The following is a 25,512-nucleotide window of genomic DNA, read 5'->3' as shown; positions in this document are numbered from 1 at the left end:
TTGGACTCTGTAAGTTTTCAGGAAGTCGGTCATGTAACTATAGTTAACGATTGACTTGGCTTCGTGGACCACAAGTTATTTTTCGCTGATACCTATAGTTAACTATAGTTATTTTTCGCTGAATTGAAGTTCTTCCTATTTGTGTGATGTTCGCAGCTACTTTCTTCTAGCTTGTATTACTTGTCCCCTGCATACCGATCGTCTCGAATCCCAGTTATGCTCCCTTCCGTGCTGCACAATATCAATCAAGATTACTGGGATTTGAATTAATCATGAGAGCCAAAGTAAGCTATGCCTTCTGTTTTCTGTATCATTTAGAAATTGTGATTTGAATTCCCTCGATCTCAGAATCGAAGCAATGTGCAAAATGATAGTCTGTTGTAGAGATTAAATTCTTATGACCTGATCAAGAAAGCTGTTTGTTAGATGGGCAGCGTGTTGACTTGTTTGTTTGATACATCCCGTAAATTAGCTTCTCATTTGTTGCTGTCAGTTGTAGAAATGCTATTGTGGTCGAATGAGCCGTTACCTCATGCGTGATGCGTTCAAGCCACACAAATAAATATAGCTTTGTAGCCCTAAGTCAGGCATCTCAAATATCCGAGCTGTCCGCTATATTGTGCTAACTTTTGTGAAGAATAAATACATATTATTATTAAATAAATATATTTAGGTACCGTCTAATAAACAACTTTTGTCTGCCAAATGTTGTATGGTATTAGTATTTGGTTCCATGAAGAATAAACAAGAATTTGGTTCGGCTTTATTGCATTTAAAAGAATCAATCTAACAGATGTCGAGGTAGCAAAGGAAATATCCATACTAGATGGCAGGAATGTGAAGTTTAGTGCTCAGTGTTACTACATACAGGGGAAATGATCCATGGCATGACTGGAATTACATCGCGGTGTTACACATTCTCCACTGTTCCGAGCCTAACAAAAGTGCCCATCTATGTTTCTCAAAAGTTCATCCATAAGATAGATACTTAATTTGTGCTCTTGAGTATCGCAATCCACCTTCGGGTTTGGAGGTTTTTGATTCAAGACTACGCTGGATGCATTCTTTTTACACTGATTTGCAACCATAAGACATGGATGAGTTTGTCTTTTCTAGTATAGTAGGATAGTTAATTGGCAATATCATCATTATCATCTCCACGGTAACTTGATCATCCAAACTATTCAAGCATAAAAAACAGAAGACTACTGACAAATTTATCGTCTCACTTGTGATTGGAATAGTTAGCAATGGATACTATATCACAATTAATCAACGCTTCGTTCACACGAGGGGTTTAATCCCACATCGAGGAATCTGAGGGTGGCGAGACCGCAGAGATGCTTAAAAGAAGATTCGTGCTACGATTGTAACATACTTACCTGGACGGGGTCTATGGGCGATCAACAAGGCTCATGGCCTAAGCCAATGGCCTCCATTGCACGTTGGAGGAGCATTGGCTTACCATCTCCCCAAGTGGGAGAGTGGACGTCATAATTTGTGGCAGGGGGGTACGCGCACGCGCGGCCCCTACCCAAGTTTTTACCAAGCTTTTGTGTTCGTTCGACTTCCCTCTTTTTGGGTCAATGTGACCAGTTGGGATGCGCTCGGAATCGATTTGGATTTATTAATTTAAAATTAGTTAGTTATTTTATAATTTAAAATTAAGTATTCTTGAACCAATGATTCAAGCTCATTAAATTAATAGATTAAATATCTTTTCACATCAAGTCAGGATAATAATGCGTGACATTGTGATCGAGAAACTTTAGATAATAATAATGCGTGACATTGTGATTGATTATTTTGCACGAACGATCTTTCTCCTATTAGTAGATAATTTTCTTGCTTCTAATAATTACGACCACTGACAAGAGAAAACTGATGCTTATTTATGGGGGATTTGAACTTAATTCTATTTAGGATCTATAATTTGACTTGACATCAGAAATCTATTTGTCCAATTCCTAGAAAGTTTGAACATTATTTTTGGCGTTGTCTCAATTGCCAAAAGAAAAAAAAAAAAAAGAGAGAGAGAGAGAAGAATGAAAGCATCATCTTGATATGAGAATATGTATTGCTTAAAGACAACAAATGATAACACCATTTGGAGATGTAATTTATTTTTATGATTTCTTTGTCATTTGAACACATTATTATTCAGCACGGCTGTTATAGCCATGTAAACTAATTGATTCTTTTATCTTTCTTGTTTCTTAGAATTGGCTTAACAAAATTCCAAATGTAACATTTTATTTTATGAAAGATTAAGCAATGATAATATTGGCACATTAAGACATGTTAACTACAAGATTTTTAAGGAATTCTATAAATGATATTATTTTTTCTGTGAAGATAATGACTTACCGGTTTGTATCATGCTATTGGAATCCACTTAGAAAGCACATTATAAGATGGGTCACAATATACTATACTAAGATTTATATCTGAATCATGACGAGGACATGCAATCTTAATATACTATACTAAGATTTATATCTGAATCATGATGTGGACATGGAATTTTAAACGAAGAAGATACTCTTATTTATTAATTTAAAGTTAAATATTTTAAGATAACGACACAAGTTCATCATATTAATGCAGATAGTAATACATATCGTTGTCATAAATTAGCTACATGAAACTTTGGACCATAAGCTGCAATAAACTAACCTTTATTATGATTGTATTGTTAGCTTCATGATGGAATATTTAGCTAGAACTATACCTGTCTTCTAATAATTGCAATTGAGTGTGAAGATTGATGCTGCTAAGAATGGTTATACACAAAATCCATTTGGGATCTATAATTCGACTACTAGAAATCTATAGATCCAATTGTTTTAATTATTTTGACATTGACATTGTTTTTGAAGATTACATATGATAACAAATAGATTTCTTCAACTATATTTTAGTGACGGTGGTAAACACCATATCAGCAAAAACTATTGTGGTGAGCCTCGCTTGGGAATGTGGCTGTAGCGACGGTGGTCGATCGCTGGTCGGAAGCAGGGGCGAAACCTTGCTTTTCTCATTGCTCTGATACCATAATAGAATGAAACAAAGAAGAAGATATAAAGGTAAAAAGTATACTTCAATTAGTATCATATAATGTTTATTTATACATGATAAAGGAGAGGATTTTTTATGATGGGAAAGATTCTTCGGTGAGAGCAGACTTATTGATCTTCAACGGGTCTAATAGAATGATTCCGGAGTTGAAGACAGAGGTTGCTAATGATTCTGGAGTAGAGGATTCGGTGACGGGGTGCTTCCAGAAATGAGATTATTTTCCTCATATTGATTGTTTGACTTGTAAACAATACAAAATTTCATTTGTTATCATCGTATTAGAGCAATTCTTGCCTTAGCAAGCTCTATTCTCCTTTCCTCTAATCTCCCTTCCTTTAGACTTGTCACGGCCTTCGACAGCTGCAGCCTGTTCTTGTTGGAGCGAGGTTCGCCTTATGTGCCTGACCTTCGACGAATCCCATCACCATGAACCCGATTGTTGTATGGACCGCAACCTTCGAGAACTTCTTACAATCGGGCTTGTGGCTGCGCTTGACAAGGGATCAACCTTGATCACTCCCTCAAGGGATCGACCTTGATCTACGACTTGTGGGGTGCTAGCTCTTGCTCTAGTTGAATAGACAACCCTATCAGCAACATCACTGTCCACATTGGCAATTGGCCATCATCTCTATACGATGATGATTTGATCGTTGAGTCGGGTGGACGAAGTATATATACAAATGGGCATGATGTGTCATTAAATAGATTGTGTTAGAACCCTATATCAATAGACCCTCATCATGTTTTGTCATGTACAATATCAGAACATGATGGCTGGTTTGGTAGGTTCTTTGACTACCTCATCCACTATGTATTTGGATGTGTTGACTTCCAAGTTATTTGCAATCAATGTCTTACAACCTTGAGTGTGTTGTTTTTTATCAGTGCTTTATAGTTAGATTTTATCGTGTTGTGGTGAAAGAATGCTTCATGTGATCCAAGATGATCCAACCAAAGTTAAAGCTGAACCCCAATTTGGCTCAATTAGAGTTCAAGTCTAACACCAAATCGATCCTAATCCAAACCAACTCAAGCTTGAATCCAGCTCAAGGACCAGATTGAATGTAGCTCAAGTCTCACTAGAGTTTAGCTTGTTCAAAGTTCAATTTAGCTTAATCAAAATTCAAGCCAAAGTTCAATTCAGATCTAATCTGGCCAAACCTAATGCAAGCTCAATCTCAAGCTCCTGATCAAGTTGCAACCAAACCAACTCAGCTAAGTGTAGAAACCTTGCAATGCCTTTTTTTTTTCGTCATTGCCTTCAATTACTCATCAATTATCGCATAAAATCTAACTATAAAGCACTGTTAAAATTGATTCTCATTGACTTACAGGACACCTATGACTAGCAGCTTGCTCCTCTAATACGAGAGAATGTTAGAATTAATTTCTATGATAAATTAGAAACTTGAGGTGCTTAGAATAAGATGATTTATATAATTTGTGGATTACTCTAGGAAGTAATCATTTACATTAGTCTTCGTAGATAAAAAATTTAATTAGATCAATAAAATGTTCACTAATTGCTTTATGCAACAACAAAAAAACTCATAAAATGAAACATAAATTAATCATCAATAATCACATCCATGACATAAAAGTCCACTAAGTACTCTAAATTACAATTTTACTTTAAATGATACAGAAACTCTAATATAAGTTTTACCTCCATGATTAACAAGTATAATAGTATTGTTCTTGTTTCAACTGAAACTCGGAGTGATCCAACAGCAGTATCTAAAACAATCTTCTGATTTGACCATTCTGCTGATGGTATTATTTTCTTTCATGTAAACATATGGTCCTCTCCAAGTCCACCGAATTACATATATACAGTTAGGACGACATCTTGTCTCGAGAGTAGAGATTAAGAGATAGTAATTACTATATCTGATATCAGTCATGAATAATGCTTGATCATCTAAACTCATCTTCTTTGTCCAACTCTTATTCTTCATATCAAATTGAAATAGATGAACTTCATTGTCCATCCATAAGCAGTTAACCAAGAACATATCCCCATAACTTTCAGCTAAATAGATGTCATCATTGAAAATATCTATCTCTGTGGGTAGTGGCATATCCAAATCCCCAAGCCGAAATGGACAAACTTGGAAGCACACTAAATGCCTTTTATCATTTAAAGCATAGAATTGCTCTTGGAATTTGATGATTTTCTTATAAGAGGAGGCATATATATCATTCTCTTTGGTCCATGATTTATCTCCCAACCTCCAAAAATAAAGATGAGAGTACTCACATAAACAAAAGATGATGATGCAATCATTATTTGTTGGAGGTGACGACATGTAAATGAATCTTATATTTCCTTGGTACTCATGTGCTGGGAGGTCCAACCTTACTTGAGAGAATGGATTATATAGAAAGATCCTATCAAGTTCCAGAACTAGCCATCCACGTGAGCTACCATGAATCTTGTATATTTCAGGTTTATAATCAAGTTTGATCTTGAACGACATGTCCTCGTTTACCATGTTGTGTACATTCCAATAATCATTACCATGTCCGATGCCTAATATCCATGGGATTTTGCTCATGGTTGGGTCATATCGTGGAGATATGACCCACCACTTCTTGCATACAGTTCTCAAGCGAATAATATCCTTAGGGTTCAAATGCATTAACACTGACTCGATAATATCGATGGGAATATACTTGATGACATTTTTGGTCATATTCTCCTCCTTCTCCATTAGTTTTTTGTTGTTCACAGTCATATGTCTGTTGCAGAATAATTACATCACAACCTCATATATTAAGAAAATTAAAAATAAATCTAATATAGTGTAGTCGAGAGGGAGAGAAAGATAGAAAAGAAAACATATATGAGTTTTACAAGCAAACCATATGATGCTATTTTATTATCATGTCATGTGAAAAACCGAGAGGAATATGTAAAGGAGAGAGGATATAAGGAGTGGGGTATTTTACGTAGCTTATGCTTGAGTTAATGTGGACCACTTGATTTACATGCAATATCTCTCATGCTTTGTTTAAATTGGAATGATGATATCTTATAATAAAAAAATATTTATGTTTGAGTTCATGTAGACCATTTTTTGCATGAGTACCTCTCATACTTTGCTTAAATTGGAACGGAGTTATTTTATAATAAAAAAGATTTAAATTTTGGGTTACACAACGATTAGAGCTTTAGTCTCGTACACTTTTAGATTTGGTCCAATTTAAGATAAGTGATAACGTGAGTTGGTCTAGGATTTTATGATAACTTGTCAAAGTTCATACAAGCTAAACTAGTAAATATTTTTATTTTTATTGTTTAAAATAATTGTGTTTCATAAAGGAAAATAAAACAAGCTTTATCAACATAAACTAAGAGTCAATAAGCTAGAAATTTTTAGCAATCTTACCTAGTAATAAAGATCTTATCGATACACATCTAATATAGTTAAGACATTGCTTTTAAAATAAATATAAAATCAAAACATACCAACAGTCATACGAAAGTAAGAATCTCCTAAATATAAATCTCCATAATTAACTTTATAAGACATAAATGAGAAATCATGATATAATCTCAAGACAAATATCAAATCAATGTCAAATCATGTGATATTCATTACCACTAATCATAAAAGTTGATAATATATTTTCTAATAACAAATATAAAGATCTTATATTTAGAGTAGTATATCTAATAACAAATGTTATATTTTCTAATAACAAATATAATAACAAATGTTATTTAGAGATCATATCTTGGTCCCAATAAAAGATAGAGTAGTATCCTTGAGAATATATTTCTTTCAAGAATAATGAACTAACTAACTGTCATATCTAAGATCTAATAATCCCAAAATAAACTATCTTATTAGGTAGAAAAATAATATTAACAACTATCATCATCATATCATTGATTTAATCCCGATTACTAATTAGACTCAAAATTCATTAATAGTTTTGAAAATTCTAACATCAAATAAGAACTTTTTTAAATCATTAAATCAAAAGATTTATTGTTGGAAGGTACCAAAGCCACTATATCCTATTTTTGACCTAAACTATAGATGAACTCATTTGGAAGGTACCAATCTAATGTTGAGACGAAGTCACGTTGAATCGGGTCCAGATCAAATTGATTTGAATTACCCGAGGCCAGTCCAAATCAGCCACCAATGAATAGCCTCAATTAGTAGGAATAGATCAAAGATCTCTTTGGACTGATCTGAATCGATTAAAGTAGTTCGATTAAATTCAATTGCATAGGGTTTGGCTGAGTCGCATGCGTTAGGTTGAGATGGAGGCTTCCGCTTGAGGCATAAGGTTGGAGTTGACACAAGTTTAAGTTTATTCTTACTAAGATCATGGCGGGTTGGACTTTGACTAAAGTTATATTTGGCGCACCCTAATCGACTGACCTGACTCCATGCGAATCTTGTCCATGTCAAACCAGAGACTAAATTAAGTCAAACTATATTTGACAATGACCTATTAATCCAATTCTTTTAAAGATTAGTCTCCCATTCATCCAAATTTTTTTGTTATCGTAAGAGCCTAGAATTTTGTCATATATTTCATAATAAAATTATTTTGAAAATGATAAGCAATTATATTTAATCTAATACGACATAAACTTTAAAAAGTATTTGACAAGCTTCAAATTACTTAATTTAGTCTAAAATAATCAATCAATATAAGGTATCAAATTCATGAAATTATTTTATTATGATTTACACGATTAAAAATTTTAGGTGCTTCAATACAATTGCAAATTTTATCATTTACATTTTATTTTTTTTTAGAAAATCTATCACTAAAAATATCTAAAATTCATAAAGAATACATAGTAATATGATAACATTGAAACTTCTTAAATTTACATCATGCATCTCAATATTTTTGAAGATCAACCATTAAATAATATCTCAAATTCATAACAAATTGAAGGTAATTTAAAAACATTCCGAATTCTATGTTTTGTATCATGAATCTCAATTGTTTTTGTAAATCTACCATTAAATAACATACAGAGTTCATAAAGAATTTAACATAATTTTACAACATTTTAAATCTTCAAATTTACATCATGTATCTCCTTTTTCAATAATATAATATTAAATAATATCTAAAACTCCTAAAAAAATTCATGGTAATTTAATAACATTATAAATTATAAATTTTACATTATTTTTTAGAAAAAATATAGTATCGAATAATATCCAAAATACTTTCTACCTAAATCAGAGAAATAATGGAGGAAGTCCCTCTCTCACCATTGTTGTTCTTCCTCGATCCTTATTATCTTTGTGCTCCTCTCGACATCATAGAATGAATAGGGGACTCCGTCATGCTTATATACAAAATGATTCAATTAAGTAGAAAGCCTAATTTTTGTTTTCCTATTAATAATTAATTAAATAATTATATTATTCCGTAATTAACCATTCAATAAAGGAAATAGTCTTAGTGGTTGGAAAAATAAAACATTATTTTTGGATGAACCCATTAGGAAATAAATTAAACTCATATGATAATGTACAAATTAAGGAATTTTTAATTTTCCTCCCCATCATAATGAATTTGGTCCACATGATTTGTTTAATAGAAAAAGATTTGGATTATACTCTAACAAGTTAGATTGTGGTTCTTCGAAATACGATCGCGACTCAAATCCAACTCGGCTTTACTCTGTCGATTGGGATCTTGGGAAGACGAAGGATTTGATAGATAAACCTGTAAAAATTATATCGAGGGCAAGCTTATAAATTTAATTCAAATGGTTTGTGAAACTAAGATAGCATTTATTTGCCAAATCATGTGAAATTTTATAGTATGCAAAGGTGACCACTAGATCAAGATATAGATTAGTGTCTGGAATTATTATGTAAATTATCCACCTATCATCGAGCCAGAAAATTATATCTCAAATCATCAGATGTAATGATTCATGTTGATGTTGTGGGGTTGCTAGCTCTTGCTCGAGTTGAATAGACAAATGTACCAGCAATATCACTGTCCACATTGGCAATTGGTCATCATCTCTATGGGACGATGATTTGATCATTGAGTCGGTTGGATGAATTATACAAATGGGCATGATGTGTCATTGAATAGCTTGTGTTAGAACCGTATATCAATAGATCCTCATCATGTTTTGTCATGTACAGTATCAGAACATGATGTCTAGTTTGGTAGGTTCTTTAACTACCTCATCCACCGTGTATTTGGATGTGTTGACTTCAAGTTATTTGCAATCAATGTCTTACAACTTTGACTGTGTTGTTTTTTAACAGTGCTTTATAGTTAGATTTTATCGCGTTGTGGTGAAAGAATGCTTCATGTGATCCAAGATGATCCAGCCAAAGTTAAAGCTGAACCCCAATTTGGCTCAATTAGAGTTCAAGTCCAACACCAAATCAATCCTAATCCAAACTAACTCAGCTGAATGTAGCTCAAGTATCACTAGAGTCATTCTCGTCAACTACTCATCTATTTGATCTCAATGTATTCAATTATCATACTATCCAAGGTGAAATCGATAATTCTTATTTAGTACTCAATTTTAAAAAACTTGTGCTTGACTAGTCAAGTCTTCTTCGAGGATCAGTTATGCTTAATCTAAAACTTTCAAATCTATAAAGTTAGTATCAAAAAGTGGAGTACTTATGTAAAACATCCTTAGTATCTCAAGTCTAAAGATTAGATATACAACTATGACATCGAAATCATTGTCTGACAATAAAATATCATTAACCATCTAGCATTTTGTGAGCGGATTAATAAGTGAACTCATTCTTTAATGAGCACCCGTACTGTATCTTTAGTATCCCAATATGAATAGCTATGAGACTAGTCGTCTCGGATTAGTATACAACATACTAATATATTCGGTTATCTCAATATCCCTTTCGAGTAACATGTGATCAGGATTATTTAGGGTCTCATTATCGTGATCTCATCACGATCCGATTCCCATTGTATAGATACATGAATATCATAATATATGTACAGATAATATAAAATATAAAATATAATAATAATAATAATAATAATAATAATAATAATACACAAAAAAAGATTGTGCGACGTATTACGTGTTATCACTCATGTGATTGTGACATATATGACTAACTCCTTGAGAGAATGTTAGAATTAATCTTTATGATAAATTAGAAACTTGAGGTGCTTTGACTAAGATGATTTATGTGATTTATCAAATTCGGGATTACTCTATGAAGTAATCATTTACATTATTCTTCATAGATTCAAAAATTTTAATATGATTAATAAATGATCATTAGTCTTCACCACCCGCCTTCATATCTTTTTGCACACAAGTATCAAAAGTTGGTTTATACAACAAAACAAAAGCTCATATAATGAAACATAAATTAATCATCAATCACATCCATGACATAAAACTCTAATATATGTTTTACCTCTATGACTAACTAGTATAATAGTCGTTGTTGTTTCTTGTTTCAACTAAAACTTGGAGTGATCCAGCAGCAGTATGTAAAACAATCTTTTGATTCGATCACTCTTCTCATGGTATGATTTTCTTTCTTGAAAACATGTGGTCTTCCGTGGATCCACTTAATTACATATATGCAGTTAGGACAACATCTTGTCTCGAGAGTGGAGACTAAGAGACAGTAATTACTATACTTGTCATTAATCATGAATAATGCTCGATCATCCAAACTCATCTTCTTCATCCAACTCTTATTCTTCATATCAAATTGAAATAGATGAACTTCATGATCTAACCATAAGCAGTTAACTAAAAACATATCCCCACAACATTCAGCTAAATAGATATATTTATTGAAAATGTCTGTGTCTGTCGGCGGTGGCACATCCAAATCTCCGACCCGAAATGGACAAACTTGGAAGCACACTAAATGCATTTTATCATTTAAAGCATAGAATTGCTCTTGGAATCTGAGGATTTTCGTATAAGAGGAGGCATATATATCATTCTCTTTGGTCCATGATTTATCTCCCAGCCTCCAAAAATAGAGATGAGAGAACTCATGTAAATAAAAGATGATGGTGCAATCATGATTTGTTGGAGGTGATGACATGTAAATGAACTTTACAAATCGTCCGTGCTCATGTGCTGGGAGGTCTACCTGTACTTTAGAGAAGGGATTATACAGAAAGATCCTGTCAAGCTCCAGAACTAGCCATCCATGTGAGCTACCATGAATCTTGTATTTTTCGGGTTTATAATCAAGTTTGATTTTGAACGACATGTCCTTGTTTATCATATTGTGTACATTCCAATAATCGTTGCCTTTTGCGTTGCCTAATATCCATGGGATTTTGCTCATGGTTGGGTCATATCGTGGAGCTATGGCCCACCACTCCTTGCATATAGTTCTCAAGCGAATAATATCCTTGGGGTTCAAATGCTTTAACACTGACTGGATGATATCGATGGGAATATACTTGATGACATGCTTGGCCATATTCTCCTCCTTCTCCGTTAGTTCTTTGTTGTTTACCATCATATGTCTATTGCAAAATAATTACATCACAACATCATATATTAAGAAAATAAAAAATAAGTATAATCTAGTGTAGTCGAGAGGAAGATAGAAAAGAAACCATATCTTTGATAGACATATATGAGTTTTACGAGAAAGCGAAATATATGATATTATTTTATTATCAAGTCATGTGAAAATTAAGCAAAACTGAGACGATGATGTAAAGGAGAGAGAGGATATAAGGAGTGGGGTATATTACATAGCTTATGCCTGAGTTCATGTCGATTGCTTGGTTTACATGGAGTATCTCTCATGTTTTATTTAAATTGGAATGAAGGTATCTTATAATAAAAAAAATATAGATCACTTGTTTTTTTGCACGGAGTACCCCTCATGCTTTGTTTAAATTGAGACGAAGTTATTTTATAATAAAAAATATTTAAAATTTGGGTTATATAAGGATTAGAGCTTTAGTCTCATACACTGTTAATTTGGTCCAATTTAAGGTTAGTGATAATATGAGTTTGTCTAGGATTTTAGAATAACTTATCATTTACATTTCAATTATTTTAGAAAATCCATCACTAAAAATATCCAAAATTCATAAAGAATACATAATAATATGATAACATTGAAAATTCTTAAATTTACATCATGCATCTCAATATTTTTGAAGATCTACCATTAAATAATATCTCAAATTCATAACAAACCGAAGGTGATTTAAAAACATTCCGAATTCTAAGTTTTGTATCATGAATCTCAATTTTTTGTAAGTCTACCGTTAAATAACATACAAGGCTCATAAAGAATTTAACATAATTTTACAACATTTTAAATCTTAAAATGTACATCATGTATCTCTTTTTTCAATAATACAATATTAAATAATATCTAAAACTCCGAAAAATTCGTGGTAATTTAATAACATTATAAATTCTAAATTTTACATCAATTTTTTTTTAAAATCTAGTATTGAATAATATCCTAAATATTTTCAACCTAAATAAAAATTAAAGAAATAATGAAGGACATACCTTTCCGACATTATTGTTCTTCCTCGATCCTTCTTATCTTTGTGCTCCTCTCAACATCAATAGAATGAACAGGGGACTCCACCATTAATATACAAAATGATTCAATTAAAGTAGAAATCCTAATTTTTATTTTCCTATTAATATTTAATTAAATAATTATATTATTCCATAATTACCCATTCAATAAAGGAAATAGTCTTAGTGGTTGACAAAATAAAATTTCATTTTTGGATGAACCTATTAGGAAATAAATTACACTCATATGATAATGTGCAAATTATGGAATTTTTAATTTTCCTCCCCACCTTAATGAATTTGGTCCACATGATTTATTTAATACAAAAAGATTTGGATTATAATATAATAAATTAGATTGTGGTTCTTTGATACATCGTGACAATTCCAATCCAATCTAGATTCACGTTGTAAGTTGAGGTGTTGGGTAGATGAAGGATTTGACGGATGATCATATAAAATTTATATCAAGGGCATGCCCATAAAATTTAATTCAAATGGTTAAGGAAACTAAGAGAGCATCTATTTGTCAAATCATGTGAACTTTTATAATATGCAAAGGTGATCACTAGATCAAGATATAGATTAGTGTCGGGAATTGTTACGTAGAGTAATAGTTCACGTTGATGTTGGGGGGTGCTAGCTCTTGCTCTAGTTGAATAGACAACCCTTCTAGCAATATCACTGTCCACATTGATAATTGGTCAGCATCTCTATGGGATGATAATTTAATCGTTGAGTCGGGTGGACGAAGTATACAAATGGGCATGATGTGTCATTAATTAGCTTATTTGTTAGAACCCTATATCAATGGACCCTCATCTTGTTTTGGCATGCATAGTATCAGAATATGATGGATGGTTTGGTAGGTTCTTTGACTACCTCATCCGCTATGTATTTGGATGCGTTGACTTCAAGTTATTTGTAATCAATATCTTACAACTTTGACTGTGTTTTGTTTTAATAGTGCTTTATAGCTAGATTCTATCGCATTATAGTCAAAGGATACTTCATGTGATCCAAGATGATCTAGCCCAAGTTAGAACTGAACTCTAATTTGGCTCAATTAGAGTTCAAATCCAACACTAAATCGATCCTAATCCAAATAAATCCAACTCAAGCCTGAATCCAGCTCAAGGACCAGATTGAACATCGCTCAAGTCTCACTAGAGTTCAGCTTATATCGAGTTTCAATCAAAATCTAGTTTAGCTTAGTCAAAGTTCAATTCAAACCCAATGCAAGCTCAGTCTCAAACTCCTAATCAAGTTGCAACCAAACTAACTCAACTCAAGTGTAGAAACCTCACTATGCCCTTGCCTCTTTCGTCGGTGTCTTCAACTGCTCTTCTATTTGATCTCACAATGTATTCAATTATGGCACTGTCCTAAGGTGAGATCGTTATGATGATTCTTAATTAGGACTCAATTTCGACAAACATGAGCTTGAAGAGTTAAGTCTTCTTATATGGCTTTTACTAAGATTTCTATCAAACTTCGTCTCATAATATATTCAACAAATGCTCAACTTCCATGCAAGTTCTTGGTGACAAGTAATTGCTACTTAGACATGACCTTCTCAAGTTGGGAGATTTTGCTTTTACTATACATTTCTTCAACTAGAAAGAAGTGAGCACCTCCTTTTGTTGCGAGAATTCCATCATTGGATAATGTCCACCTTTCAAAAAAACATTTGTCGAACTTTAGAATGTTTCTTCTAGATTCATATCCTATCGGGGTGCTTTTTTTCTTCAAGTCCTTCTTATCTTTTGATTTAGATTTCTAGATAATCATGTCAATATTCCAAACCTTCTTGCATGTACTTTGCCACTACTCGCTTCTATAAAATTTCATTAACTTTAGGTTTGGCCTTCTACAATATTCCACCAACTTGATCACTCTTCCTTCGGTGCTTTAGTGTCATTCAGACTACCCATTAGGTTTGGCCTCTTCTATATAGCAAAACTCCTTACAAAAGCCACCCTCCACTTGATAACTTTGCTATTTTGTGCATGAGTTCTCATCTTTTTCTCTTGAATGATCATCTATGGTTGTTGTTTCTCTTGTATAACCATGCTAATATTACCATATTAACCCACCATGGCAATTTGATGTTTGCTTGACCCACTCATATATCACTTTTTTACGTTTTTAGTTGGGATTTCCTTAGATATGTAGCAACTTAGTGATTTTTGTTTGCAAGAGTCGATGTACACCTTAACCTCTTACAATCCACGAAGGACATGCACATAGAAGAAAATGTTAGAGGGATAAACATGCGGGTAATGTACACCTTAACCTCGTATAAAGAAAGATAAGATAATTGAGATTACAAACAACACAAAACAAAACACAATTGACTATTGAAAACAAGTTGAATGGTTGCACACATAGGTGTGACAAGAGGTAAGTGTAGGTCTAATTCTTACCTAGCACTTTAATCGAATAAAAAGTGATACGCTAAAGACTTTGTTCCTGATAGAATAGAGAATGAAGAGATGAAGAGAAAAGGTAAAAAGAGTATACTTCAATTAGTGTGATATGATATCTATTTATACATGTTGAAAGAGAGTATTTTTCTCAATTGAGCAGCGAGATTTCCTCGTGCAGTTGGAAAAATCTTATCTGCTATGCAGTTGGGAAAATCTCTTTGTTATCATACCCCCGCAAGATTGAGCTTCTGTCAAGGATGCTGATCTTGAACCAATACAACAAAAATAGTTTACGGGTGAGAGGCTTCGTGAGTGAATCTGCTAGTTGATCAACCATATGTACATGAGAGACATGAAGTTGATGTCTGACAACTTGATCTCGCGCGAAGTGAAAGTCGATAACAATGTGTTTCATGTATAAGTGGAACACTGGATTGACACATAAGTAGGTAACTCCAACATTGTCATAATATATTGTGGGAGTAAGGGTAAAGCTAACATTGAGTTCCTTGAGGAGATTCATAACCTAATTGAGTTCAGCAGCAGTGATAGCGATAACACAATATTCAGCTTCAGTTATAGACCATACGATTATCTTTTACTTCTTAAAATTTTAACTGATTAAATTAGACCCAAGAAAAATAATATATCCTGATATGATATCAAAATTTTCTATCCAATCAGCAGCATCAGGCTGTTGCTTCTTCAGCTAGTCCTGTTACTTTTGGAGGTCCTGTGAGTGACTGCTGTGTGGAGTCTTCTAACGCCAAAGATGCTGTGACACAAGTTGGCAGGTCCTCTGGGTAATACAAAAAATGGCGGCTTGGAAGAGCTCGAGGTCATTGCTTTTCATCTTCGTTTTCATTTGTTTGTATTTCATGATATTTTTGTTGTACCAGATGTTAATTTTATTTTGTTAATCTTCCTGGATTATGGAGGGTTTATTGTTGTGTGCAGACATACATATCTGCCTTGGGGCTTGCAAATATTGCCAAAAGTACAAAGTTATCAAGTTTATGCAATAGACAGTGCTTACTCACTAGATTGGTCAAGTTTATCTATCAAATGATCAGACTAACCTTAAACTACCGTCAATTAAATTGATTCTGAAATCATAAATAGAATTTGCCATCTGCATTTGCTATCTTAATACCTTTGCTGGTTATATAATTGAACTAGAACTGATTCTGTGTAATTTATTGATCCAAAGTCTCAGGAGTTGTCTGCACTATTGTGGAGAGGGGCTCCTGCTTCGACATCCACTACTCAGAGAAAGCCCCTGAGGTAATTAACTTGATGATTTGCCAAAGTTGTTCTGCTAATCTGATGTAAGCTACTGGAGAAAGATTGTGATTGTGCTACTCAAGGTAAGAGAATTACAAATGCAACAACATGTTGTGGCTTGATAATGAGAATGAGGGCACTGGAAGAAGAAATTCCGATGCCGGCGATCTTTACTCGAGCACTCACACCGTGTGATAAAGATGGGCACCGGCAACTGATGCATTCAGATCTTTGTGCAATTTGCAAGACCTAACGTGACATCCCTTCGCTGGTCTAGCGTTGTCATGGGACCTAAAACATGTGCCTTTTTGTTCTCCGGTGCAAGGTGAAACCTCATATCCGGTAGGCAAGTAGTGCACCTCAACGGAAACGTCGCCAAAGCATGTAGTTTTGTCTGCCAAAGATGCTTGTTTAGGGTTTCTAAAGGTCGATGCGCTGTCGTCATCCATGCTGATGAACACTCCATGTGGTAAAAGAAGAAAGCTTACCATGACACTGCTAGTCTTGAGATCAAAAAAGAAAGACGAGGGAAAGACGAGGGACACATCCTTTATGTTAGAGGAAGACAGAGAGATAGAGGGCGGAGGGGAAGTTGTCAAATGGAGATGCAAGTTGGCAAGTAGAGAGATGTGAACGAGGAGGCATAAAAGTAGCTTTAAGCCGTGTTGGTAGATTCGGACGATCTCACGAGCACTTCCCATGTTCTCAGTAATCAACCCTTTCGAGGACAAATCATGCTTTTTAGGTCCGAAGATCTCGGCGTATCGTAATAACCTATTGTCCACTTGTGCTGACAACACGATCGACTTCACAAAACATGTGGATGTCATATGCCGCGGTAATTATTCTTTGATGGAGATGCGTCACTCCATTCCTCCCTCTCGTCGATCGATTAGATCATTATTCCATGGCGTTGACATAACTATTTACCAGTCACCATGGAGGATGACAACAGAATAGTACAATTCGCTGACAGGAAGCTAATTAGAGTGTGTTGTCACATACTGTTCCTTGTTTGTGACGGAAACATTTGACTCGAGATTTACCAGTGTGGACAAAGAAAAAAGTCCCACCGAATTATTGCTCTGACGGACTTCGACTTCACCAAATAAAACAACATTATGTGGGCATTTATTAATGAAATTTATGTTAGCATTGCATAAGCATTTACCATTAATCCACCATACATAGAATCATAACTTATTTATCTATTTTCTTATATTTAATAATATATATCGAGTTTAAAAAATAAAAATAAAATAAAATATTAGATAGGGAACGATTTACCCAACCAATGATGGGACCCATCACATGAACGCCTCTTGCATATCCGACCCCTCACTGGCCCTATAAATCTTCTTCCTTCTGGCGTTCAAATTCCTTGCTCTCTCCCCCCCTATTTCTCTCTCTCTTAATTAAAGAGAAGATGGGTCTCTCCAACCATCTTCACGACGTCTCCGGCGATTCCCTCCCGCTTCTCCTCCTCGCCGCTGCGGCAGCATCCATCGCCTACCTCCGATCCTTACTCTTCCGCCTCCTCCCCCTCTCGTCCTCCCCCGTCGACGCCGAGCACGACATCGAGCCGTCCATCGGATCCGGCCTCGCCGGCCTCGTCGTCCTCGCCGATCACCTCGCCTCCAACCGGCCGTTCCCCTTCCTCTCCTGCCCGTCGGAGGGGGGGGACCGGCGGCCGGAGTGCGCGGTGTGCCTGTGCAGCCTGGCGGACGGCGACCGCGTCCGGCGGCTCCCCTGCCGCCACGTGTTCCACGGCGAGTGCCTCGACGGCTGGCTCCGCCAGCTGAATCTCTCCTGCCCTCTGTGCCGCTCCCAGCTGGCCGCACCCGAGCTGCGCGCCGTCGTCGACCGCCGGATCGGGGCGGAGCTCGTCTCTTGGCTGTCCCACTACTGATCCGACGGTGGAGATCGATCCGCGCGACGACGACGGTATCGATGTTGTTTTCTGGTTCCGGTTTACTTTCCAATATCTTATCATATAAAGGAAAAGCTTTCTTTTCTTTTCTTTTTTTTAAGGCCTTGCCTTTTTATCTCCCTCTTTTTTTTTCACTTTTACTGTACCTTTATTATTTTTTTTTATGCAGGCCTTATTTTTTGGGGTCTCTCTGACGGCGGAGATCTTTGATTTGGCATATGTTGTCACCGTTTTAACTGGTTTTATCTTTTTTTTTTTTTTGGCCTAAGCTGCACAGCACCTCAAATGACATCTGTTCATGAAGATGACATCGATCGATAGCATAACAAGGAGAAAAAGGGTTGGTGACGAACAAATGTATTCGTAGATCAAGCGATAGAATAATGACATTTTATTAGTAATTGAAATGAATAATAATGGTGAAATGGCAATGGCAATTTGCATAAACACGACAGGGAATAACCAGCATTTTGAGCTCCAAGCCAATTACTAATTAGATTTGAAGATGACAAGATAAAGGGTGCAATTTTCTCACATTATCTACCGCGGTTTGATCTTGCGATTAGCAAGGCTCCGAGTCAATTAATATGGATTAGAGTCATGCAATTTATACTTTCGATACGCTCACGGATGAGGTTACATCGAAAGCGCTATTCTACTGTATGCATGTCACGTTTAGATGATTTCGGTCACATTGAAAGCGCTATACTACTGTATGCATATCTCGTCGAGATGATATCATGCTAGATTGCAATCGTGATTCGTTCATTCGTGTATCCTACCAAACGGCTGGGGTCACTGTCGTCTCGCCCAACGTGTTCGCATGATATTGAGCATTCATCGTCAATCGAAGATATGTGCTTGGAATTGGAGGTCAACTTCTTCGGTTCCAAGGAAGACGACTCGACGTACGATCCAACTCATCGCCCTTCGCCCGAGGCCGCAAGTGACAGCGGCGGTCGACATCAACGACGATGCGTTACTTCTCATTGCATCTTTCGCATCCAGCGGTCGCAAGTCACTTCGACGAACAGTCGTATGTTTACCGGATCGAACGTAATAGGTGTGCCGGATTCAGGGTACGGATGTGAAAAAAAAGCCAGCCCATGGGCTGGGTCAGGTTTGGACGGACCGGGTTGGATTCGAGATCATGAAGTTCTACGCAAACCCCACAACCCGGGCAAAAGAATCCAGTAACGCTTCGTCAGCAGAATGCGGTGACAAATCGGGCGGGCCCCACCCGCATCGGGCGATCGAGGGAGCGACGTGTCTCGCGTGGCCACGTTGTGATCGAGGGCCCCACGCGTACGCATCAACACCGCCTCTGGTGGGATTTCTTTCTTTTTATTTCTTTCTTTTGATTAATATTTGTCGAGTTACCACTCCATTTTTATCGTTGCAACTTCGCCCACGTGTCAGTCGAAACGTGGAATCCCATTCCTGACCAATGACTAAAGTAAAACCGACGGTTTAGTCTGTATAAAAGTCAAATTGTGTTCCGGTGTCCGGTGCACTCTGTTGAGCACAATAAAAATCTATCGCGGGTTTGTTTGTCGCGACTTCGTCAGGCGTTCCCTTGCCATACGTATCTCGGTGATCGTTCCAGGGAAGATGACATGACATGCATCTTTGTTGTATTAGATGCATTTGTCGCTCGGAAGCTCTCGTTCATTCCAAACTATAGTGCTTATTTTACAGCTGTCAGCCCCATTCATTTCATTTTATTGCAACAAAAATGATTTCTCGTGAATAAGTTGCTGTATTTGTAGTAGATTTTCTTATCATAGTTGCCTTCCCCATCATTCGCATCTTCGTATTAGTTGCACTTATCATGTTTCGATCAGAATGCAACAGTCTCTGATTCTCTCATCGGTGTCGTCCGTCGATCCATCCTCATCAACCATATCATCCGTCTGTCTCCTCGACCGTTGCATTTGAGGGGGGACGTGGAATCCAACGCAAGCGCAACAACGCATCCCGCACTACGTCGTCTTTTGTCCGGTCATAGAACCCAAAGCGAGCCCAACAACGCACTCGTCACTATGGTTGGGTACAGGTTAGACTCCGTCGTCCACCACTATATTTTTTGCTCTCTCTCTCTCTCGCCTCGCTGACGGAGAAAAAGGTCGAACCATCCCGATCCGGTGGGGCCACAAAAAACCAAGTACCCAACCGCTTCGGTCAGCACAGCCGACACGAGCGGTCGCCCTTGCCCCGTCACCCCTCAATGCGCTGTTTCTCTCTCTCTCCTTCGCCTCCTTCCACCGCTTTATAGCCCTGCAGAAACAGAGAGAGAGAGAGAGAGAGACGTAGACGTAGACGGGGATGGATTCGTGCGAGATTAGGGCCTCGGGCGAGGGATCCGGCGATTGCGTCGGGGAGGGGAGAGTCTCTGCGGCGGAGCTGCAGGGGATCATGGACCGCATCAGGTCCAGGGTCGAGGTGCAGCAGGTCCAGGCAGCGTTCGAGATCCGGAGGCTCACGAAGACGTCGTCGAGGAACCGGCGGCACCTCTCCGCCGCCATCGAGCCCCTTGTGTTGATGCTCCGGTCGGGGAGCTCTCAGTCTGCTGAGGCTGCCATCCTCGGCTTCCTTAATCTTGCGGTTAAGGACGAAAGGTGCGGTCTTTGGCCTTTCGCTTCGGAAAAGATTTGATTCTTTCGATCTGTACACTTCTTGTTGGGTTGCTTCTTCGTCTTTTGTTCGGAGAATAACTCGTTGATTGTTGCTTCTAGTATTCTAGTATCCTTTATGTTCTTTTAAAAAGAGAAGATATTGCTGCTTTTATTTATTTATTTACGTTTGCCTTCTTTTGTTATTGCGAAATCGACAGCTCAAAGTTTATTTTTTTAGCAGAGATATCATATGAATCCAGAGTACAAATTGCTCAAATAATTACTCTAGATTAAGTATCTAAGCATTTCTTTTTTTCCTTTTGTTCATTTTTTTGGGCTGAAAATTGCCCTTGGCACCACCATTTTTAGATATTTTGAAAAACACCAGACCAGGAATTATAGAAGTTACATTGTAGCCAAAATGTTGACTACTTGCTAAAGGAGGTGCTTCAGATAAACCATCTGATATTTGTTTTTCCTTTTGATTTGTTGCTGGTATTCCATAATTTTGTCAAAAGGAAGTGTTTAGTGCATATTGTAGATTTATTAAAATGGAAGCAGATTGCATTTCATCTGTTATCTGTGCCATTAAAATGGAAGCAGAAAGTTGATGGCTGATCCTTCTGCCTAAACTGCTTTGCTCAGTCTTCATATAATTTTTTTCCTTAAATGTCGCACACATAGAGCATAAAGAAATTGCCACTTCATTACTAACTATTCCAATCACAAGTGAGATAATAAATTTATAAGTAGTCTTCTGTTTTTATGTTTGAGTACTTTGGATGATCAAGATAGTGTGGAGATGATAATGATATTGCCAATTCGCTATCCTATTATTACTAAAAAAGACAAACTCCCAGATGTTGGCCTTATATCATTGAATGAGAAAATCTGTTGCCAATTCACCAGATTTTGTTGTCTAGGACCAGAGGACTTCTATATTTTTCATATGAGGATTAATAGCAAGCTCAGGTTGGTTGTGAAGTTATAGTCGATATATGTAACATGTGTTATTTCACACGAGGATAATAAAATGGCAACTTGTACATGGTAAAACAAAAAATTGAACCTCTCTCTGAGATCTCTTGTTCTAGAACTTGTTCTTCTATTCCACAGACATGGTTGCTTGAACTAAGAATTCTGCGTATATGTCTTACTCGAAAGAAAGAGTAGCAGAGATATTGAAAACTTGATGCAGAGATAGAAGTCTAGGACCAATAGTCGTGTATTGTCGGATAACAAAGTGTGGTAATGGACACTCCTTGGTTTATGCAATTTTGTTCCTAGGTATTGATTAGCTGAAAAATTATTGTGACTACCAGTTCCACACTAGGTTCTCTAATTAAATTTCAACAGAAATTAGTCTTGAGGAGATGGAGAAAAGATCAAACGACGATATCCTTGCTCTTTCGGAGATTCTGCACTTTTTTTCTCTTGATCCATGAATGTCTTTTACTGTGATGCTGTTAACAACTAATATAAAATATTTGCTGAATTGCACTGTGCTTTTATGTTCACAGGAACAAGATCAGCATAGTGGAAGCAGGTGTGCTAAAACCAATGATCATTTGCTTAGCATCTCCAGATGCTGATTTACAAGGATATGCGACTGCTGCACTGTATACCCTTTCTGCTTCGTCGGTCAACAAATCCAGGATAAGTGCCTCTGGAGCCATTCCACTCCTCATCAAGGTCCTTGAAAATGGAAGTCAACAAGCCAAGATAGATGCTATTGCAACTCTCTACAATCTCTCCACCATCACAGACAACCTCAGAACTGTCCTCTCACTCCGTCCTATTCCTCCTCTGATCAGCTTTCTCAAAACTTGCAAGAAATCCTCGAAAACAGCTGAAAAATGTTGTGCCCTTTTGGGATCATTGGTTGGTTTTGATGAAGGAAGAACTGCTTTGACAGCTGAGGAAGGTGGGGTGCTTGCTGTGGTAGAAATTCTGGAAGAAGGGTCCCTTCAGAGTAGAGAGCATGCGGTTGGAGCCCTCTTAACATTGTGTGAGAGCGATCGAAGTAGATACAAAGAAGTTATTCTCAAAGAAGGTGCCATTCCGGGTCTTCTTGAGCTCACCGTCCAAGGGACACCGAAGTCTCAAGCCAAAGCTCGTCGACTTCTAGAGTTGCTGAGGGACTCTCCCTGTCGAAGCTCTGAATTACAAGCAGAGATGCTTGAGAATGTTGTCAGTAGCATCGTGTCTAGGATCGGTGGTGATGAGCAGGCAGAGAAGGCAAAGAAGATATTGGCTGAGATGGTTCAGATTAGCATGGAGCAGAGCCTGAGGCATTTGCAGCGAAGGGCCCTCATGTGCACTCCGGCCGAGCTGCCTCTTGGTAACCACCGATCTGAAGTCTCTTCAAAATAAACATCTTCTTTTTCGACGATTTCATCCTTTGTTCTCATTTGTACTTGTACAAAAAGTAGTGACAGAAAACCATATTAATAATAAGGTAACAAGATGATGCCGGTCCAGGCCACTGATGGTATCAGGTGACTGGTTTAGCAGTCGAGTGTTGTTAATTTGAGTTCATGTGTTCTTTGTTTTACCTTTCTGTGGGCTAATGGTATATCCTTTTTTTCTCCTGATAAAATTCTAGTGTTGGAATTCTGAAGTATCGCAAATCACAGAATGCAGTAGCCAATTAAGCTTTCTCATAATTCGCAAACAAAGGTTTGCATGGACATCTGCCTTAATTTGGATGTGTTCTTTTGCTGCTGCCTCTATTCATCTGTGTCATATGGTTGCATATCAGTGTAAAAAAAAATGCATCCAGCATAGTCTTGAATCAAAAACCTCCAAACCCAAATGTGGATTGCGATACTCAAGAGCACAAATTAAGTATCTATCTTATGGATGAACTTTTGAGAAACATAGACGGCACTTTTCTAGGCTCCGAACAGTGGAGAATGTGTAACACCTGCAATGTAATTCCAGTGATGCCATGGATCATTTCCCCTGTATGTCGTAACGCTGAACACTAAACTTCACATTCCTGCCATCTAGTATGGATATTTCCTTTGCTACCTCGATATCTGTTAGATTATTCTTTTTAATGCATTAAATCTGAACCAAATTCTAGTTTATTCTTTATGGCCGACAATGAAACGAATACTAATAACATAAAACAATTGGCAGACGCTCACCTGTGCTTGTCTCTCTGGAAGTCGGTGGCCAAGTCTGTCTGTCTTCGGATATGAAAACTGGGAAAGCTCATCGTTATCTAGTTGGCGTACAAAATAAACATTAATTTCCTATCAATTTCTGTTTGTCCTGTTCACCCACCCTAACTATTCAACGCTAAGTCCATTCGCAGCATAACATCTTTCGGGTTTCTTAGAGGTGTTTGGACATGGTTTTATGACCGAATTGCAGCAAAGAAGAAAGCGACAGCGGAGCCAGTTCGGTGTCCACCGACGACGACGAGTCACCGTTCGTGCTCTCTTGCTGTAATCATATGAGCGATCTTTTATTGGCAATACCTCAACAAGGCCAAAAGAGAAAGCTTACTTGCAAACGATAAATCTTCTGCACGCTCAATAAATAAAAAGGTTAAACTGAGGTATGATTTCTGTATCTACCTAGCATGCCGGTTTCGTCTTCAACCTGTTAGGGAAATATGATACTTGGGTCGTCACATGACGATCAAGCTAACACAGAAGAGATTAGACCTGCACTGTTGATCTATCTGTGTGGACATAAGTAAATTCAACGTAGATAATTATAAATTTTTTTTTCTTATTATCTACATAAATAAAAGGATAAAGATAAATGATTAAAGATGATTATATCCCTATAGAATATTTTATCTTTTTATGATCAGATATAAAAATTTATTTTTAGTATAATTAGTGAAGGATAATAATCATTTTAGATTATTTACGTTCACAACACCTATATTAAGTTATTAATTTAAATGTCGAAAGAATCAAGCCAAGAAATCCTCCTTAACTCTGTACATATAACGTATCGGGAACTCGATATTTCAATTCAGAAATACCTTGAATAATTCTATATATATAAGAGTAAATTATATCACTAGAATATCAATAACATCTTTTTTTTACGCATCCATTATCTTATGTCTCAATCATTATATAAATTATTATTTATCCCTTCAAAATTTAATATATATATTTATTTAAATATTTAGATACATATTTCATATGTACTAACATGCTGATTTGGTCTATATTTATTTAATATTATCTATATCTATTAACATGCTGATTTGGTCTTTATTTTAAAATTATATTTTGCTGTTGTTTATAAAATGCAAAGGCAAGATAAGAAAAATAATGAAAGAAACAGGAGTGTCAGTGAACAGCAAAGGTCCCCCACATAGAATACGCTTCCTTGCACACGTAGCCTTCTCAACGGACTCCGTCGTCCGTACCCCGAGCCGATGCAGTACTGGCGTGGAAAGGTCATCGCAACGAGCAAAAGCCCAAACGTAGAAGCCTTCTCACGTCGACTCCAGACCTGACTTCCCACTGTTCCCGGTCACCGCATGCAGGAGACACTCCGCCCCTTTCCTTTCAGTGGTCGGTCAAAGTCGTTTTTATTTCTTTCTCTTTTTTAACTTTTTAAGGAGTGGTCACAGGCATCTCAAACGTACCTCCCGGTGACTTCACTCAC

At 36.7% G+C, this 25,512-nt stretch overlaps 2 protein-coding genes and 1 non-coding gene across 4 annotated transcripts; all 3 read left to right on the top strand.

The window, feature by feature from the left end:
* The first annotated feature begins 1,374 nt into the window (after nt 1-1,374).
* Nucleotides 1,375-1,533, top strand: LOC135616010 (U1 spliceosomal RNA). The gene has a single exon (XR_010488244.1). It is a non-coding gene; the product is annotated as a U1 spliceosomal RNA (small nuclear RNA).
* Nucleotides 1,534-17,695: 16,162 nt separating this feature from the next.
* On the top strand, nt 17,696-18,700 carry LOC135613459 (E3 ubiquitin-protein ligase RHA2A-like). Of its 2 annotated transcripts, none has more exons than XM_065110490.1 (2): nt 17,696-18,267; nt 18,523-18,700. In XM_065110490.1, the coding sequence occupies exon 1, from the start codon at nt 17,750-17,752 to the stop codon at nt 18,230-18,232; it is 483 nt and encodes a 160-aa protein (XP_064966562.1). In that variant the 5' UTR covers nt 17,696-17,749; the 3' UTR covers nt 18,233-18,267; nt 18,523-18,700. The 2 variants fall into 2 exon arrangements, with proteins under 2 accessions (XP_064966562.1, XP_064966561.1); XM_065110489.1 differs by having other exon boundaries at nt 18,423-18,700.
* Nucleotides 18,701-20,465: 1,765 nt separating this feature from the next.
* Nucleotides 20,466-23,381, top strand: LOC103987378 (U-box domain-containing protein 4). Its single transcript, XM_009405668.3, has 2 exons — nt 20,466-20,871; nt 22,389-23,381. Exons 1-2 carry the CDS (start codon nt 20,579-20,581, stop codon nt 23,239-23,241), a joined length of 1,146 nt encoding a protein of 381 aa, XP_009403943.2. The 5' UTR covers nt 20,466-20,578; the 3' UTR covers nt 23,242-23,381.
* The last annotated feature ends 2,131 nt before the right edge of the window (nt 23,382-25,512 follow it).

This window comes from Musa acuminata, chromosome BXJ2-6 (genome assembly GCF_036884655.1).
Source record: "Musa acuminata AAA Group cultivar baxijiao chromosome BXJ2-6, Cavendish_Baxijiao_AAA, whole genome shotgun sequence".
In the NCBI taxonomy this organism is placed as follows: Eukaryota; Viridiplantae; Streptophyta; class Magnoliopsida; order Zingiberales; family Musaceae; genus Musa; species Musa acuminata.
Note: the sequence above shows the minus strand (reverse complement) of the source record. Positions and strands in the feature narration are given on the sequence as shown.

What these genes read in the sequence shown, in the direction of transcription:
- LOC103987378 (XM_009405668.3), top strand. Translation starts at nt 20,579, where the DNA reads ATGGATTCGTGCGAGATTAGGGCCTCGGGCGAGGGATCCGGCGATTGC. An exon ending in CTTGCGGTTAAGGACGAAAG is followed by an intron (nt 20,872 to 22,388) that starts GTGCGGTCTTTG and finishes TTATGTTCACAG; the next exon opens with GAACAAGATCAGCATAGTGG.
- LOC135613459 (XM_065110490.1), top strand. Translation starts at nt 17,750, where the DNA reads ATGGGTCTCTCCAACCATCTTCACGACGTCTCCGGCGATTCCCTCCCG.